At 47.9% G+C, this 19,149-nt stretch overlaps 1 protein-coding gene across 1 annotated transcript in view; it reads left to right on the top strand.

Annotated features, from left to right (window-relative positions):
- Positions 1-7,107: 7,107 nt before the first annotated feature.
- LOC149436220 (speckle-type POZ protein-like A) overlaps positions 7,108-19,149 on the top strand; it is a gene marked incomplete at its 3' end in the record, with an annotated part of 43,059 nt that continues 31,017 nt past the window's right edge. Inside the window, exon 1 of the mRNA XM_089661848.1 lies at positions 7,108-7,407. Within this exon, the coding sequence (XP_089517974.1) occupies positions 7,327-7,407 (81 nt within the window). The remainder of the gene's footprint in view (positions 7,408-19,149) is intronic.

The raw sequence follows: 19,149 nt of genomic DNA, 5'->3' as shown, positions 1-19,149 counted from the left end.
GGTGCAGCTGAGTGTGGCATTGTTACGCAAGTGGCAGCGTGGTTTTAGATTGGCTAATCCTTTGGTTACAAGTCGGTGAGAAGGGCTGGGGGTCTGACGCCGCGCCCATCACAGGCACAGAAGGGTTAAGTCCAGCACACAGGGCAAAGGGTTCCAGGCAGAGTAGGGTTAAGTGCAGCACACAGGGCAAAGGGATCTGGGCAGAGCAGGGTTAAGTCCAGCACACAGGGCAAAAGGTTCTGGGCAGAATAGGGTTAAGTCCAGAGTCAAAAGCAACAATCCATCCAGGCCCAGTGAATTGCAGACCACAGACTGGTACAGCAAAGTCCAGGGGCACAGGGCAGTAATTCAGAGATTTCACCTACTCATCACGGGTCCTCGGGGGGCTGTGGTGTCCTCGCTGCAGCTTCAGGACCACACAGGTAACCGTTGCAGGCCGAGCAGAGAGGAGAGCAGTGTCCAGGAAGCCACATAGACAATATGAAACTACAAGTCCCAGCCATTCAGAAAGCGAAGCACAGCCCATACAAGAATCAGCAGTTCTACTTATCTTCTAACTTCCTTCTAGGAAGACATGCAGCCCTGAGCTCCTGTGTGTCTATCACAGGAGTAAACTCAGAAAAGGGTTTGAGACTTTCTGCCAGCATAGGGAAAATATATTGTCCCTTCAATTCAACCAAACCTTAGGCACCCAGTGCGCACACATCTGGCTTTTTTCCAGCTGCAGGACACTGTGCTGTCTGTGCCTCCTGCTGAGATCAACCTCATCTTCCACCCCCTGCAGGGCACAGGAACTCATAGATTTATTAAGCAGACAATCTGACTGTTTGATACACTTTTGAGTTCAATAAACAACACAAAAATAAAATATTTCTAATCTCCATCACAACCTTTAGGGCTCATTTACACTTCGACGTAACACACATTAAAGAGCCTACTGCTTCAACATGCTTTTTTTAATATGTTTTTGATGCTTCAGTGATGTTTTGATGATGCTTGGGTGATACTTTGATGATGCTTTTTTGAAAATGGCCTGTGTATCTTGATTTTCTTCCAGCAGAATGGAATCCCCAGCTCATTGGTACCATCGTTCATCAGATCATCTGCTCAGTAGTACCCCTAACTCTGCTGATGCCCCACTCAGTAGTATCCTTAGCTCTGCTGATCCCTTGCTCTGTAGTACCCAGCAGCTCTACTGATGCTCCGGTTTACTGATCCTCCTCTCTCTCCGGTCCCCACTCACCTCCCGCTATATTCTCCCACGGTGCGCACCATGTGTGACATTGCTCACTTCTCCAGCTCAGCTGATCTTCTGCTGCTCACTCCTCTCTCTCCGGTCCCTGCTCACCTTCCGCTATACTGTTCCTATGTTGCACACCATGTATGCTGTCTGCTAGTTACTCCAATCAGGACCCTGGTCACCTTCCTGCTGTTCCTCACTGCACACCAGATGTGACATCTGCAGAATATATACAGTTGTGACCAAAATTATTCAACCCCCACTGAAATTGAGTGTTTTGGCCAGTTTGACATTGCTTTTGATCATTCAGTCATCTTGCTTACATTTACATTAAAGAGGCACTTGTAGGTCAGACAAATATAACATAACAGTTATAATGAAATAACCACAAATGTCTTTTCTGTGCTCACAGCATTATCAGTTTTATTCAACCCCCAAGTGACATTCAATCTTAGTACTTAGTACAGCATCCTTTTACAGTTATAACAGCTTTTAAACGTGAAGCATAGCTTGACACAAGTGTCTTGCAGCGATCTACGGGTATCTTCGCCCATTCTTCATGGGCAAAGGCCTCCAGTTCAGTCACATTCTTAGGCTTGCGCACTGCAACTGCTTTCTTTAAGTCCCACCAGAGGTTCTCAATCGGATTTAAGTCTGGTGACTGCGATGGCCACTCCAAAATGTTCCAGCCTTTCCTCTGCAACCATGCTCTAGTGGACTTGGAGGTATGCTTGGGATCATTGTCCTGTTGAAAGGTCCAACGTCTCCCAAGCCTCAGGTGTGTGACGGACTGCATCACGTTTCCATCCAATATCTCCTGGTACTGAAGAGAATTCATGGTACCTTGCACACGCTGAAGCTTCCCTGTACCTGCAGAAGCAAAACAGCCCCAAAGCATGATTGACCCTCCACCATGCTTCACAGTAGGCAAGGTGTTCTTTTCATCATAGGCCTTGTTCTTCCTCCTCCAAACATAGCGTTGATCCATGGGCCCAAACAGTTCTAATTTTGTTTCATCAGTCCACAGAACACTATCCCACAACTTTTGTGGTTTGTCCACATGGCTTTTGGCATACTGCAGTCGACTCTTCTTATTCTTTGGAGACAGCAAGGGGGTACGCCTGGGAGTTCTGGCACGGAGGCCTTCATTACGCAGTGTGCGTCTTATTGTCTGGGCTGAAACTTCTGTACCCACATCTGACAAATCTTTTCTCAGTTCCTCAGCAGTCACACGGGGACTTCTCTCCACTCTACGCTTCAGGTAGCGCACAGCAGTCGAAGTCAGCATCTTCTTTCTGCCACGACCAGGTAGCGTTTCAACAGTGCCCTTTGCCTTGAATTTGCGAATGATGCTTCCTAAGGTGTCTCTTGGTATGTTTAACATCTTTGCAATCTTCTTATAGCCATTGCCCTTCCTGTGAAGAGAAATCACCTCTTCTCTTGTCTTCCTGGACCATTCTCTTGCCTTCACCATGTTTGTAACCACACCAGTAAATGTCTAGAAGGAGCTGAGTATCACAGTCATTTTAAAGCTGCCTAATTGGTGCTTATTATGCTTGATTGCTGCTCGGTGACATCCACAGGTGTTTTCAATACCTGATGGAAAGCACCTGTATGAACCTCTGTTCTTCAGAGTGGTAGTCTTTAAGGGGTTGAATAATTGTGGCAATGAAGAAACCACATAAGAACCATTTACTACTGTATTACATAAACAATTGATGTCATTTTAGTTGCATTTGGGTAGTTACAACGTCCTTGTAGGATTTGATTCTGAATACAATTCCAAATGTACACTATAGTCCCTAAACCCCTTTACAGCATTGGGGGTTGAATAATTTTGGTCACAACTGTACACATGGACTGGAAGTGACTGCTCATTACACCTTTCCAGTTCACTTGTTGGTCTCCCAGGGCATCCTGGGATATCTCATACCTGAAAAACAACTGCAGGTGCTGCTAGCAAACTTTGCCATGGACTTCTATGGAGGCTTCGGATATGCTTTGAAGCACCAAGAAAGCAACGCAAGGGGTAATTTTTGAAGTGAAGCAAAACAAACTCAACTTGTAAACAGGACTGTAAGCTAACCATTTTATTTAGTGACAGGAGCTTTAATTGGCATTCAGAGCACTTAAACATTTTTTGAAGCATGTGTAATCGAACCCTTACCCAAAAACTGCCTATGTTAAGGGGTGGCTGTAGATTAAAAAAAAAAACTGTGCAGTTTTGACCAAATGATGGGAGAGGGTGAATTGGGGTGGTGGTGAGCGGCGGCGGTGGCGGCAGAGGGTGGTGGCGATGGGGGAGGGTGGATTGGGGTGGCAGTGGAGGGTGGTGGTGATGGGAGAGGGTGGATTGGGGTGGTGGTGAGCGGCGGCAGAGGGTGGTGGCAATGGGGGAGGGTGGATTGGGGTGGCGGTGAAGGGTAGTGGTGATGGGAGAGGGTGGATTGGGGTGGTGGTGAGTGGCGGCGGTGGCGGCAGAGGGTGGTGGCGATGGGGGAGGGTGGATTGGGGTGGCGGTGATGGGAGAAGGTGGATTGGGGTGGTGGTGAGCGGCGGCGGCAGAGGGTGGTGGCGATGAGGGAGGGTGGATTGGGGTGGCAGTGGAGGGTGGTGGTGAACTAATTTCAGATTATGTATTCTGGGATTTCCTGTGCTTGTGTCACCAACCTGCTGTGTACCTTCCCCAGGATGCCAATCCTCTAATCATTAGCTTCTATTGTCAGTATCTTCTCCCCTACTCTGCACCCACTCTTTAAGGCACTGCCATCTGCTGGATATTACAGAGCAGTACATGCTTAAAGCATGCCCCTGCCATCACCAAGGGGTACAGTATATTCATACAGCAGCTAAAGGGACTTTCTCCAAACATTCATTGTGTTAGTCTAGGTTCACACCTATGCATTTTACGCTGCGTTTTGAAGAAACACACAGCAGTTCATTCAACATGATTTCCTATAGGACAGGTTCACATCTCTGCGTTTTCACCCGGTGCATTTTTTGGAAAGGGTCAGGGACTTTTTTAAACGCAAAACATTGTTTTTTAAGCGTTTTGTGTTTTATTTTGCCCAGCAACAAGTTGAAAAAAATGCATAAAAAATGTGGCAAAAACGCATCAAAAATGCATGTGCAAAAACGCACCGGAAAAAGCACTGCAGAAACGGATCAAGCACAAACTACATAGGTGTGAACCTAGCCTTAGTGTGGATTCACACATGTGCGGTGCGGATTGAAACTCAAGTTTCACAGCGAATTGACACAGTTGTTGTTCAGCGGTTCAGAACAGGTTTAGATCAGGTTCAGGATAGGATTTTATCTTGTTCACAACTGATGACATGTGCCGTTTAGAACGGTTCCCATAGAAGTCAATAGCCTGTCATCTGCACCTGAAGCGAACCGCACTGCTCAGAAATCAGACAGGACTCTTTTTCAATCTGCACTGCCAGTGCACCGGACATATGTGAACAGGCACCATAGGAAGCAATGGTATTTCACATGTCATGCAGATTGGATGCGGTTCAAACCGCATCCAATCGCATATATGTGAACCGGCACTTAAACATCACTGTGTATCTCCTTGGTGTGTGTGTGGTTTAAATTAAAGTGATCTGCAATGAATTTTTGGGGAATTTCACAATCACTGCTTTACAAATATGCCATCAAATTAATTTTCTGGTCCATTCATTAATGTTTACACTGAGTAGACAACTTTGGACCAAGCCTTACTGTGGGAGAACCATAGTGGCTGTTAATAAAAATCTGTTCCATGTGACCCACATTTTCCTACAAATGCAATCAGCCAGGAGGTGTCAAAAAAGGTTGTGCCTGCAATGGGGTGGCAACTGGGGGTGCTGGTGGGGGGGTCGCCCAATTCTTGTGTTGCCTAGGGCAGCACAAGAAGTGAGTACACCACTGGCTTCAGCCAATCACGGATCACTAGTATTCAGAGCTCTCATGAACCTAACCCATTCATGACACTTCAAAGCATTGCTTGAATAATGATCTTCATTCTACCAACAAAGAGTGAAAAAAGATGAAAAAAAAATCCCTGATCACTATGTGGTATGGTAACATTGAATTACTCTGATGAAAGTATTTAAAAAAAATAGTTTAAAAATGTAAAAAAATATTTAAAATATTGAATAAACAATATTTAAAAAATGTTTTTTTTATTTTTTTTTTAACATGCTGTCACCAGTCAGTGTCCCTGATCATTGACACACCTGTTAGATGATGATGCTGTACTGTGTTGGTGACACTATGTAAAAAAAAAAAAATTGTGAAAAAAATGTTTAGCTTCAAAAAACTTGCCATGCCTCTTACTAAATATCTCAGACTGTCTACTTTCCAAAAAAAAGGGTCATTTTCAGGATATTTGTACTGTCCAGGGGCGGACTGACCATTTGGAAACTCGGGCACTGCCCGAGGGCCCGGGGTCAGTAGAGGGCCCCATGAGATGCCCCTGGTACCTTTTTCATAGGCTTTTTTGAGTTTGGGCAAGGACACAGGGGCCCCATGATCCCCTATTGCCCGGGGGCCCCATGAGTTGTCAGTCTGCCCCTGGTACTGTCCTCACATTTTAAGGGTCTCAAGAAATGAGATCAGCCATCAGTACATCAGCATTGATCAATTTTGTGGATGCTATAACTTTCCTACAGACTGAACAATAGACACCTATTGGGATTTTTTCTTTTTTAACCAAGGAAATGTAGCAGAATACATTTTGGCCTAAATTTATGAAGAATTCAGATTTTTTTAAAATTTTTATTAGATTAAAAAAAAAACATTGGTGATAAAATACCAACAAAAGAAATCTATTTCTATGAAAAAAAAATATATACATTTTATTCTGTTACAGTGTTGCATGACCGTGCAATTTCCAGTTAAAGTAGCGCAGTGGTAAGTAACAAAAAATGACCTGGTTATGAAGGGGGTAAAATCTTCCGGAGCTGAAGTGGTTAATGATTTATTTCTGTTTTTTTAACGGTATTGACCTCACATTTCATAATTTACTATATTGAATTGACTCTTCATTATCTTGTGTGATATTTCCAAAAAACGAGTCATGAGACCTTCATATCACATGCGGTAACCTTGCGTGAATTGACCCCCCCGAGTTGTATGAAGTTGAGGTCATCCACAATGATGAGGATGTAGCAAGGGCGGACTCACAACTCATGGGGCCCCCGGGCAATAGGGGATCATGGGGCCCCTGTGCCCTTGCCCAAACTCAAAAAAGCTTATGAAAAAGGTACCAGGGGCATCTCATGGGGCCCCCTACTGACCCCGGGCCCTCGGGCAGTGCCCGAGTTTCCAAATGGTCAGTCCGCCCCTGGGATGTAGTCAGCTGCTTTGGATTTTTTGTAAAATATAATCTTTATTCGTAGTTTTCTAGACCTACGCTGATTATTAGGATGTATGATTATTATGAATGATGTTTATCCAACTGAAGATGAAGGATGCCTGTGGGAAGCAACACTCCTCTATGACCAAGGCCACCAACTGGCCATTACACACAATGCAGCACTCTACCTCAGTACCAACCTGCCTGAAGTTGCAAAAAAAAGCTTACATTTTTCAGTACAGGTGATTCTGAACACAAAAAAGAGCACATAAAATAGGCATGTCAGTTTTACATGTTGCACTTGACCAGCCCATACAACACAACCTGCTGCAGCCTTAGCATAGACAGCAGCTGCGAGGCATGCGCACAGTGTTCACTCTCTGACAGCGGCTTCAGCTCACTGCGCATGCTCCGTGTACCTGCCTGACTCTTCCCTCTGCACTTCTAGGGCGCTTGCGCTCTGACATCTCGCGTCATCAGGGAGACCCGGCGGACGAGAGTTGGTCGGCGCGTGCGCGGAGTGCACCGAGGAGCCTGTGAGGTGCCGGTACTTGGCTGTGTAGGAGTAGCGGAGGAGAAGCCGGAAAGTAGCCGGTGACCTCCCGGCTGCATTATGTGACCTTCCCGGGGCCCGCGTGTGCCGAGGGTCGCCCATGGCGCCATGCAGTGCCGGGACTGAGAGCCCCCCGGCACAGAGAGCCAGGACTGTGTGTGCTGAGCCTGATCTCCGATAGGAGGCGCCATGTCTGCCGGGTCCACAGCGCCCCCCTCCACTCAGATGGCGGCCGGAGGACCTGTGGCTGAAAGCTGGTGTTACACCCAGGTAACCTGGGGGGGGGGGGGGGGGAGCTCTCATAACACACCCCCATATAACACCCAGGTAATGGGAGACCCCCATATCATACTCCCCTACTACTACACCCAGGTATTGGGACCCCCATATTAAACTCCCCTACTACACCCAGGTATTGGGGGACCCCCATATATAGTACTACACCCAGGTATTGGACCCCCATATTATATACTTCTACACCCAGGTATTGGGGGACCCCCATATTATATACTTCTACACCCAGGTATTGGGGGACCCCCATATTATATACTTCTACACAAAGGTATTGGGGGACCCCCATATTATATACTTCTACACCCAGGTATTGGGGGGACCCCCCATATTATATACTACTACACCCAGGTATTGGGGGACCCCTATTTCATACCCCCTACTACACCCAGGTATTGGGGGACCCCTGTATCATACCCCCATGCTACTACAATACTCAGGTATTAGGGGGACCCCATATCATACTCCCATACTAATACTATACCCAGGTATTGGGGTCCCCCATATTATACTCTACTACACCCAGGTATTTGGGGACCCCTTATACCCTCATATCACTGCTGTACCCAGGTATTGGGGGGACCCCCATATACTCCCATACTACTACTACACCAAGGTATTGGGAGGACCTCCATATCATACTCCCATACTACTACACTCAGGTATTGGGGGATCCCCATATTATACACTACTACACCTAGGTATTGGGGTAACATCATATGCCGCCATATTGCTACTATACCCAAGTTTTGAGGGGAACCCCCATACTTCTACACCCAGGAATTGGGGGAACCCCCATATTATACTCCAGTGCTACTACACCCAGGTATTGAGGGACCCCCATAATATACTCTACTACTACACCCAGGTATGGGGGGGAGCCGTATCCTACCCCCTTACTACACCCAGGTATTTGGGGACCCCCGTATCATACCCCCATGCTACTATTATACACAGGTATTAGTGGGACCCCATATCATACTCCCATACTAATGCTATACCCAGGTATTAGGGGACCCCCATATTATACTCTACTACTACAGCCAGGTATTGGGGCATGCCCATATACCCCCATACTACTACTATACCCAGGTATTGGGGGGGGGCATATGCTCCCATACTACAGCACAAAGGTTTTGGGGGACCCCCATATAAAACCACTACTACTACACCCAGGTATTGGGGGACCCCCCTGTCATACTGCCATATTACTACTATACTCAGGATTTGGGGCACTCCCATACTACTACACGCAGGAATTGGGGGACCCCTATATTATACTCCACTACTACTACACCCAGGTATGGGGGGAAGCCATATCCTACCCCCTTACTACATCCAGGTATTTGGTGACCCCCGTATTATACCCCCATGCTACTACTACACCCAGGTATTTGGGGGGACCCCCATATACTGCCATACTACTACTACTACTACAACACCAACGTATTGGGGACCTCCATATCATACTTCATACTACTACACCCAGGTATTGGGGACCCTCATATCATACTGCCATATTACTACTATACCCAGGTATTGGGGGGGACTTCCATACGACTACTACACCCAGGAATTATACTCCCCATATTATACTCCACTACTACTACACCCAAGTATTGGGGGGGGGGGAGGGAGCCATATCATTCCTACTACTATACCCAGGTATTGGGGAGGCATATGCCCCCATACTTCTACTATACCCAGGTATTGGGGAGACCCCCCATATCACTACTATAACCAGGTATTGGGGGACCCCCATATTATACACTACTACTACTCAGATATAGGGGGACCCCCATATCATACCCCCGTACTACTACTATACCGAGGTATTGGAGGGACCCCATATTATACTCCAATACTACTATAGCCAGGTATTGAGTGACTTCCATATACCCTCATACTAATACCCAGGTATTAGGGGGACCCCCCATATCATACTCCCCTACTACTACACCCAGGTAATGGAGAGATCCTCATATCAAGCCTCCCATATTGTACTGCACTACTACTTCATGTATTGGGGAGAGGCATATACCCCCCTAATACTACTATACTAAGGCATTAGGGAGAACCCCCATATCATACTCCCTTACTACAACTACATCCAGGTATTGGGGGGGCCCCTGATTATACTCCACTACTACGTGCAAGCATTGGGGACCCCCATATATCCACATACTACTACTATACCCAGGTATTGGACCCCCCATATTATATTCCCATACTAATACTACACCCAGGAATTGGGACCCCCTTATTACACTCTACTACTACTATGCCCAGGTATTGGGGATGCCCACATTATACTCCAATACTTCTACACCCAGGTATGGGGGAGGGGGGGTGGAGCCGTATACCCCTTCCCCCACTACTTCACCCAGATATTGGGAGATCACCATATACTCCCCTTCTACACCCAGGTATTGGGGGACCCCCATATTATACTCTACTACTGCACCCAGGTATTTGGGCACCCCCATATTATCCTCCCCTACTACTCCTGCATCCAGGTTTTGGGGGGGGTGTCCCATATCAAAACCTCTTACTGCTGCTCCACCCAGGTATCAGGGGGAACGCATATCATACCCCCATGTATTCACTTATTACACCCAGGTATTGGGGGGGACCTTATATCACACCCCCAGCTCATATCCCCCATATTATATTCCCGCATTACACAGTAACTATAGGGAGGGACCCCCATAGGCACCCTCCCCCATCATGTCCCCCCACCACTATTACACCCAGGTATTGTGGGGACCCTATATCATACCCCCAATATATCATAACCACCCCTCCAATTTGACATCCATGTGGGTGCGTGTCCCTGAAAGCAGTGTGAGTTCGGGGACATGAACCTGCCCGGCTGTCAATTTGGGATCACTGGCTGTCTGTGCCCCAATACACATGAATAGGGCTGCTTGTATGGGGATGCATGGGACACCTGTGTATCCTCTGTAGATCCTTCCCATCGGGGTACACTTCAGTACGCCCGTGTGAATGAGGCCTGTAAAGTGCTGTGCAAGCTGTTGGCACTATACAATTCCTGTATAAAAATAATACCCCACTGCTTCTAATAGAACATTGCTTACTATTCGTATATACTAATCTAATAACTACAACTAACTACTACAAACATATCACACACACACACACACACACACACACACACACTTCAATCAAATTTTGTTGCTTTGCAGTTTGAAATGAAGACAGACACGGTTTTTGTTTTATCCAGCTGTATTTACTCAGTGCAGTTTATAACATCCAAGTGACCAGGGTGGATTTGATTTAAATCACTAGTCAGTAAGGCTTGATTTAAATCAGTTTTCTACATAAAGACTAATTCTTGCCGGTATAACTTTAATATGCAAGTAGATGAAGATTTTTACAATAACAACTTTTCATATTAGTTTTTTTATCCCCAGTTTAATAGGTTAATCATTCATATTTGGACAACTTTTCTGTTGTACTTAGGAAGGAGAAAAATAATCATTACCTTAATAATAACAATTTAAATAGATTTATTCAACTGAAACAATAACATTCCAGCATATGTGATTTGCTTAAACATCCATGTTTGGTAACTAATTTGGCTAAACAAAATATACAAATTTAAAAAACTTAGACTGTCAGCCCCTTCCTCCTCACACTTAGTTTCACTTTCTTCTTGTGCAGATCTATTCCACTCCAAACAATCAGAAAAATATTGTTTCTATTCTATTCACTGAACTTCTTGAAACTTAGCAGTGAAGGGGTTGATTCTGTATTCATAGGTTTGTAGAAGTTAGGATGAAGGTCTTTTTCTTAACTCTGTTCATGTTATAACATTTTTGCTGTGAAGAAGAGGCATGTGATCTCCGCTGAGTCAAATTCAGTTTTGAGAACTGCAAAAGTAAACCAACATCTGTGATAATATCTTGTAGGCAGAGAAACTGCCCAATAATCTTACAAAAACCTCTGGAAGAGCATGACATTGTGAATGGATTCATGGAATTTATTTACCAAAAAAATTAAACATATACAGCCTTATTCTACATAATTAAAAAACGAATCTTTATTTCATGATGGAATAACCTTTGGATGGTAATATATTTTCCTCAAAAAGCATTTTATTTAAAAAAATCCAATTTAAATCAAAAAAATCCAATTTTTTTTTTTTTTTTTTTTTTTTTTTTTTTTTTTAAATCATTGATTTTTATCCACCCTGCAAGTGACAGATATCACACCAACATGCCAGAAAAAAAATTCAAAAACAGAATCACTAAGTTGAAACAAGCATCACTCCCTTGTGTCATTATTTTGTGGAGCCTCCTTTTTCTTTCATTCCAGCCTTTAGCCTGTTGGGATTTGTCTCTACTATCTTGGCACCTCTAGACAATATTTGCCCGCTCTTCTTTGCAGAACTGCTCAAGTTCAGTTAAATTTGATGGTGACCATTTGTGGGCTGCAGTCTTCGAGTCGTTCCACAGATTTTCAATGGGGTTTAGGTCTGGGCTCTGACTAGGCCATGCAAGGACGTTCACTTTTTTTTTTTCCTTCAACCACGGTGTGTTCATTTACACTGTGTGCTTTGGGTCATTGTCATGTTGGAAAGTAAACCTTCATCCCATTGACATCTTTCTGGCAGATGGAAGCAGAGTTTCCTCAGGAATTTGACGGTAATTTGTCCCGTCCATTTTTCCTTCTATCCTGACAAGTGCTCCAGTCCTTGTTGCAGAGAAACCCCCCATAACAGGGTATTCCCACCTCCATGCTTTACTGTAGGAATGGTGGTATTTGAATGGTAAGTTGTGTTGGATTTCCGCCAGGCATTTCGTTTAGTGTTGAGGCCAAATTAGTCTCATCTGAAAACAAAACCTTTCTCCATGCGGCCTCAGAATCTTCAAGGTGTGTTTTGGCAAAGTTGAGTGGTGACTGCATGTGGCCTTTCCTGAGGAGTGTTTTTTTTCTTGCAGCCCTCCCATATAGGCCACATTTGTGGAGAATTTGGGATATTGTTGTCACATGCACACAATGCCTACTCTTTGTCAGGTGCTTCAGAGTTGCTGTAGGCCCCTTGGTAGCCTCTCTGACCAGTTTCTTCCTGGCTCTTTCATCCAGTTTGGAGCTACGTCCTGATCCAGGGAGGGTCTGTGTTGTACCAAATACCTTCCACTTCTTAAAGCGGAGTTCCACTCACCCTGTAAAAAAATAAGTCAGCAGCTACAAAAACTGTAGCTGCTGACTTTTAAAAAACAGCCACTCACCTGTCCCTCAGTCCCGTGGCGTGATCCCCGCAGCCTGTTTCACTGGCCGTCCTATATTCCAGGAGGCCGGCATCTTCAGTGTGGGCACCGGGCTGTGACTGCTTGCGGCTTCACAGCCGGGTACCCACTGCGCATGCGCGAGTAGCGCTGTGCTTCATGAATGGTCCTGTAGTCTTCTGGGACCTGTCACATGTCCCAAAAGACTAAAGGGAGGGAGGATACCTTTCGTTTCCGATCGCCTAGGCAATTGGACCGGAAGTGGGAGCGGATACCTGTCAAATTCGGGTACCCGCTCCCCCCGCCCCCCAAAGGTGCCAATCCTTAATGGGGAGCGGGGGAGCAGTCCTTAAAGCGGAACTTCCCCTTTTGGGTGGCGCTCCGCTTTAATAATAGCCTTCACTGTGCATTGATAAATCCTTTGAAATGTTTTTGGATCCATTTCTGCTTCAGTTGCACTACCAAGGACTGACATGCTCCAGGAAAGCTATTTTCATGCAGAGCTAATGAAAATGAACACAGCTGATCACAGTTGAATGTCAAATGGCTTTGTGTGCCATTGAGAAGGTAACTAGCTAGACCTGACTGAGTTTACAAGTCATTTTTAGGAGAGGGTGATCTTTTTTCCAACTCATTGATTCTATTTTTGAATTTTTTAAATTTATTTTCTAACATGTTGGTGTTCTATCTTTCACTCGGATGTTATAAGTTGCAATACAGCTAGATAAAACAAAAACGGTGTCTGTCTTCATTTCAGGCGGCAAAGCAACAAAATGTGATTGTTTTAAGGGGGGGGGGTGATTCTTTTCTATAGTGTGTCTGTCTGTCTGTCTGTCTGTCTGTCTGTCTGTCTGTCTGATGAGCAGGGTCCTCTCATTCCTACTGTATGGAATTGTATTGTTGTATTGTCTGCCCTCATGTTGTAAAGCAGACTGTTGGCACTATATATAAATCCTGTATTATAATAATAATACACCCAATTGTCTAAGAAAAAAAATTAATTTATGATTTGAAAGAATTCCTTAGAAAATGTTGGTGTGTTTTCAGTGGAATTGTAAAGTGTGTGGTGTTGTCACGTTTTGGTTGTATGTGCAGCTGATTCTGTATTGGTTGAATTAAAACAAAAAATTTGATGAAGCTACTTTTTTCCACTTTCTGATTTTTGTCCCCTGAAGCGCCCCTCAGACCTTTTTGTACTTCTCCATTTACCTATATACCTTTTTTTTAATTTTTATGTTTTTTTTTTTTTCCTCTGCAGTGGCAGTTGGTAAGCTGCCTTCTCAGTGTGGTGGTTGCATTAGTTTCCTTTTTTAGACTTTCTTTCTTCTACTTTGCATCTGGTGATCCAGCCAGCAACTCTGTGATTTTTTTTTTTTCCAGGAGTTGAAGCTCTCCAGCCGAATGTATCAGTTTACATGGATGAGACAGTCCACTTACAGGGCTGATTAAAATGATCAGCTTTTATTTATTCATCCCTTATCCCGAAAATAATTTTTTTTTCCTGTAACTGATGGTAAAATGTTAGCTGGAGTTTGGCTTCAATTTGTTAGTGTATTTAAATCTGCCACTACATTTTTACTCTCCCATCCCCCTCCCCAGATTGGCAATTCTGCTGTGTCCTGTGCTCATTCATCCAGAGTGTTGTTTCACTAATACAGGAGGTGTGTTACTGGCCAGATGACCAGGTGAGAACAGGGGAAAAAAGAAAACTAATGCAGCCACCACATCTAATGATTGGTATGTTGCAATATAATACATTTTTGGTTTTGAGGTTAAAGTGTTACTAAACCCACAACAGTAAAATCAGTCTGTATATGTAGTAAAGCATGCTTGTTATACTCACTGTGGAACCTAAGGGGTTAATCCTCTGCATTGTGTAAAAAGGCCGTTTGATTCTTTCTTCTCTGTTCCTCCCCTTTTCAAAGTGACCACCTCTTATCTCCTGATAAGACATACTGAACTGTAGGCATTTTGCACATGCTCAGTTTGGTGTGTATTGCTAGAGGTTTTTTTTTTTTTCTTGGGAGAGTGCATGTGATTAGCATTGGTCAGACACAGGTCAGGGGTTTTGCATCCTCCTAGAGCAGAACGAAAACTCCCCTAAACTTTAGCTAGTGCTTGGCTGAGCACTGATAGAAGCCACAAGACTGCTCTAACTTCTGATGAGAAAAAGTACTTAGCAGTTTATATTTACTAAAATAAATGCATTCCCATGTATTGCGTACTGTGGGAGACCAGATATAGTGAATGCAGGGTCCGGGGAGACCAGATATAGTGGATGCAGGGTCCGGGGAGACCAGATATAGTGGATGCAGGGTCCGGGGAGACCAGATATAGTGGATGCAGAGTCCGGGGAGACCAGATATAGTGGATGCAGGGTCCGGGGAGACCGGATATAGTGGATTCAGGGTCCGGGGAGACCGGATATAGTGGATTCAGGGTCCGGGGAGACCGGATATAGTGGATTCGGGGTCCGGGGAGAGCGGATATAGTGAATTCGGGGTCCGGGGAGAGCGGATATAGTAAATTCGGGGTCCGGGGAGAGCGGATATAGTGAATGCGGGGTATGGGGAGACCAAATATAGTGAATGCGGGGTCCGGGGAGACCAGATATAGTGGATGCGGGGTCCGGGGAGACCAGGTGTAGTGGATGCGGGGTCCGGGGAGACCAGGTGTAGTGGATGCGGGGTCCGGGGAGACCAGATATAGTGAATGCGGGGTATGGGGAGACCGGATGTAGTGGATGCGGGGTCCGGGGAGACCAGATGTAGTGGATGCGGGGTCCGGGGAGACCAGATGTAGTGGATGCGGGGTCCGGGGAGACCAGGTGTAGTGGATGCGGGGTCCGGGGAGACCAGGTGTAGTGGATGCGGGGTCCGGGGAGACCAGGTGTAGTGGATGCGGGGTCCGGGGAGACCAGGTGTAGTGGATGCGGGGTCCGGGGAGACCAGGTGTAGTGGATGCGGGGTCCGGGGAGACCAGGTGTAGTGGATGCGGGGTCCGGGGAGACCAGGTGTAGTGGATGCGGGGTCCGGGGAGACCAGGTGTAGTGGATGCGGGGTCCGGGGAGACCAGGTGTAGTGGATGCGGGGTCCGGGGAGACCAGGTGTAGTGGATGCGGGGTCCGGGGAGACCAGGTGTAGTGGATGCGGGGTCCGGGGAGACCAGGTGTAGTGGATGCGGGGTCCGGGGAGACCAGGTGTAGTGGATGCGGGGTCCGGGGAGACCAGGTGTAGTGGATGCGGGGTCCGGGGAGACCAGGTGTAGTGGATGCGGGGTCCGGGGAGACCAGGTGTAGTGGATGCGGGGTCCGGGGAGACCAGGTGTAGTGGATGCGGGGTCCGGGGAGACCAGGTGTAGTGGATGCGGGGTCCGGGGAGACCAGGTGTAGTGGATGCGGGGTCCGGGGAGACCAGGTGTAGTGGATGCGGGGTCCGGGGAGACCAGGTGTAGTGGATGCGGGGTCCGGGGAGACCAGGTGTAGTGGATGCGGGGTCCGGGGAGACCAGGTGTAGTGGATGCGGGGTCCGGGGAGACCAGGTGTAGTGGATGCGGGGTCCGGGGAGACCAGGTGTAGTGGTTGCGGGGTCCTGGGAGACCAGGTGTAGTGGATGCGGGGTCCTGGGAGACCAGGTGTAGTGGATGCGGGGTCCGGGGAGACCAGGTGTAGTGGATGCGGGGTCCTGGGAGACCAGGTGTAGTGGATGCGGGGTCCGGGGAGACCAGGTGTAGTGGATGCGGGGTCCGGGGAGACCAGGTGTAGTGGATGCGGGGTCCGGGGAGACCAGGTGTAGTGGATGCGGGGTCCGGGGAGACCAGGTGTAGTGGATGCGGGGTCCGGGAGACCAGGTGTAGTGGATGCGGGGTCCTGGGAGACCAGGTGTAGTGGATGCGGGGTCCGGGGAGACCAGGTGTAGTGGATGCGGGTTCCGGGGAGACCAGGTGTAGTGGATGCGGGGTCCGGGGAGACCAGGTGTAGTGGATGCGGGGTCCGGGGAGACCAGGTGTAGTGGATGCGGGGTCCGGGGAGACCAGGTGTAGTGGATGCGGGGTCCGGGGAGACCAGGTGTAGTGGATGCGGGGTCCGGGGAGACCAGGTGTAGTGGATGCGGGGTCCGGGGAGACCAGGTGTAGTGGATGCGGGGTCCGGGGAGACCAGGTGTAGTGGATGCGGGGTCCGGGGAGACCAGGTGTAGTGGATGCGGGGTCCGGGGAGACCAGGTGTAGTGGATGCGGGGTCCGGGGAGACCAGGTGTAGTGGATGCGGGGTCCGGGGAGACCAGGTGTAGTGGATGCGGGGTCCGGGGAGACCAGGTGTAGTGGATGCGGGGTCCGGGGAGACCAGGTGTAGTGGATGCGGGGTCCGGGGAGACCAGGTGTAGTGGATGCGGGGTCCGGGGAGACCAGGTGTAGTGGATGCGGGGTCCGGGGAGACCAGGTGTAGTGGATGCGGGGTCCGGGGAGACCAGGTGTAGTGGATGCGGGGTCCGGGGAGACCAGGTGTAGTGGATGCGGGGTCCTGGGAGACCAGGTGTAGTGGATGCGGGGTCCTGGGAGACCAGGTGTAGTGGATGCGGGGTCCGGGGAGACCAGGTGTAGTGGATGCGGGGTCCGGGGAGACCAGGTGTAGTGGATGCGGGGTCCGGGAGACCAGGTGTAGTGGATGCGGGGTCCTGGGAGACCAGGTGTAGTGGATGCGGGGTCCGGGGAGACCAGGTGTAGTGGATGCGGGGTCCTGGGAGACCAGGTGTAGTGGATGCGGGGTCCGGGGAGACCAGGTGTAGTGGATGCGGGGTCCGGGGAGACCAGGTGTAGTGGATGCGGGGTCCGGGGAGACCAGGTGTAGTGGATGCGGGGTCCGGGGAGACCAGGTGTAGTGGATGCGGGGTCCGGGGAGACCAGGTGTAGTGGATGCGGGGTCCGGGGAGACCAGGTGTAGTGGATGCGGGGTCCGGGGAGACCAGGTGTAGTGGATGCGGGGTCCGGGGAGACCAGGTGTAGTGGATGCGGGGTCCGGGGAGACCAGGTGTAGTGGATGCGGGGTCCGGGGAGACCAGGTGTAGTGGATGCGGGGTCCGGGGAGACCAGGTGTAGTGGATGCGGGGTCCGGGGAGACCAGGTGTAGTGGATGCGGGGTCCGGGGAGACCAGGTCTAGTGGATGCGGGGTCCGGGGAGACCAGGTGTAGTGGATGCGGGGTCCGGGGAGACCAGGTGTAGTGGAGGCTTAACACACGGGTTTTAGAGGCTGGAAAAAAAAGAAAAGCCAAGTGCCCTTTAGAGTGTCATTTTTTACACCCAGTGTGCATAAGGCTTTATAGTTGAGCTCTGGGAAAAGCATTCCACCTTTGCAATGAGGAGGGCAGCCCTACTAAAAGGGTAACTTAGTTTTCCCCAGAGTTCAGTTCTAAAGTAAACCTGACACAACCCTTGGCAGTTATAATACGACGAGAAAATGATCGATTGTGATTTAAAGGCAACAGGAAGGGTTTTCAAATCCCAAGTTTTAATTTAAAGTAAAGACAAAATTGTTTAGAGAGGTGCTCTGATCCATTCGGTTTTATTGCTGTCTTTGCTCCTGTTGGGGAGATTCACCCACTTTATGTCTCCTGTTTACTAGTATCGTTTGAAAGTGAAAGTAAAAGAAAATCTCAAATGTTTGGTTGTCCCCAGAAAAGCAATAGAAGGAAAATCTTAAAATGGGGACACTAGTTCTGGTGACTTGGGGGTCCCCAGGAGATTGAGATGAGTCACATTGTGTGTCAGTGGAAACACACTTCAAATGGGGACACTAGTTCTGGTGACTTGGGGGTCCCCAGGAGATTGAAATGAGTCACATTGTGTGTCAGTGGAAACACACAGTGAAGCTCGGGATCGAGTCTGTACGAGTTACCCCCATAGCAAGTGGCTTGTTCTGGGGGCAGTCGGCGGAGGGGAGGAGCCAGGAGGCAGAGAACCTCAGAAGAGGGTTCCAGGGCCAGACATTGTGTACAGCATGCAGTGTTCCCAGGTTTCCTCTGAAAAGTACCTACCTTTGGCCTGTACTTGTAGTGTAATGGCTTTTTCCATACTTTTAGTATCTGTGAAAGCATGTTGACTAAATAATACGTTCAGACCAAAAATATTATACCTATCCCTCAAGATCAATAGGGTTGGTGAAATAGCACACGTTAGTATTTTTCCGTAGTTGTATTTTGCTGTCATGTGACTGCAAAGCCTTCTGTAGGCGTGTCATCTTTCAACGCAAGCTCTCCCTGTTGTGTACACTGCGTTCCATAGGGGTCATAGCGCTCCAAAAGGTGCTTCAGGGAGTTGCTGTACTCAAGAAGGCAGAGCTGGTCAGAGAGCATGGACACTAATCTGAAAACGGGAGGTACAAGATGCTGTGCCATCGGCATGACATCCTGGATCTCAAAAAGAAATGGGTAAGCACAGTGATCTTGCCGGCATGCATCTGTTTCAATGCTTAGC

Source organism: Staurois parvus, unplaced genomic scaffold, assembly GCF_062004578.1.
Source record: "Staurois parvus isolate SC_StPar_1 unplaced genomic scaffold, SC_StPar_1.0 ptg001397l, whole genome shotgun sequence".
Taxonomy (NCBI): domain Eukaryota; kingdom Metazoa; phylum Chordata; class Amphibia; order Anura; family Ranidae; genus Staurois; species Staurois parvus.
Note: the sequence above shows the minus strand (reverse complement) of the source record. Positions and strands in the feature narration are given on the sequence as shown.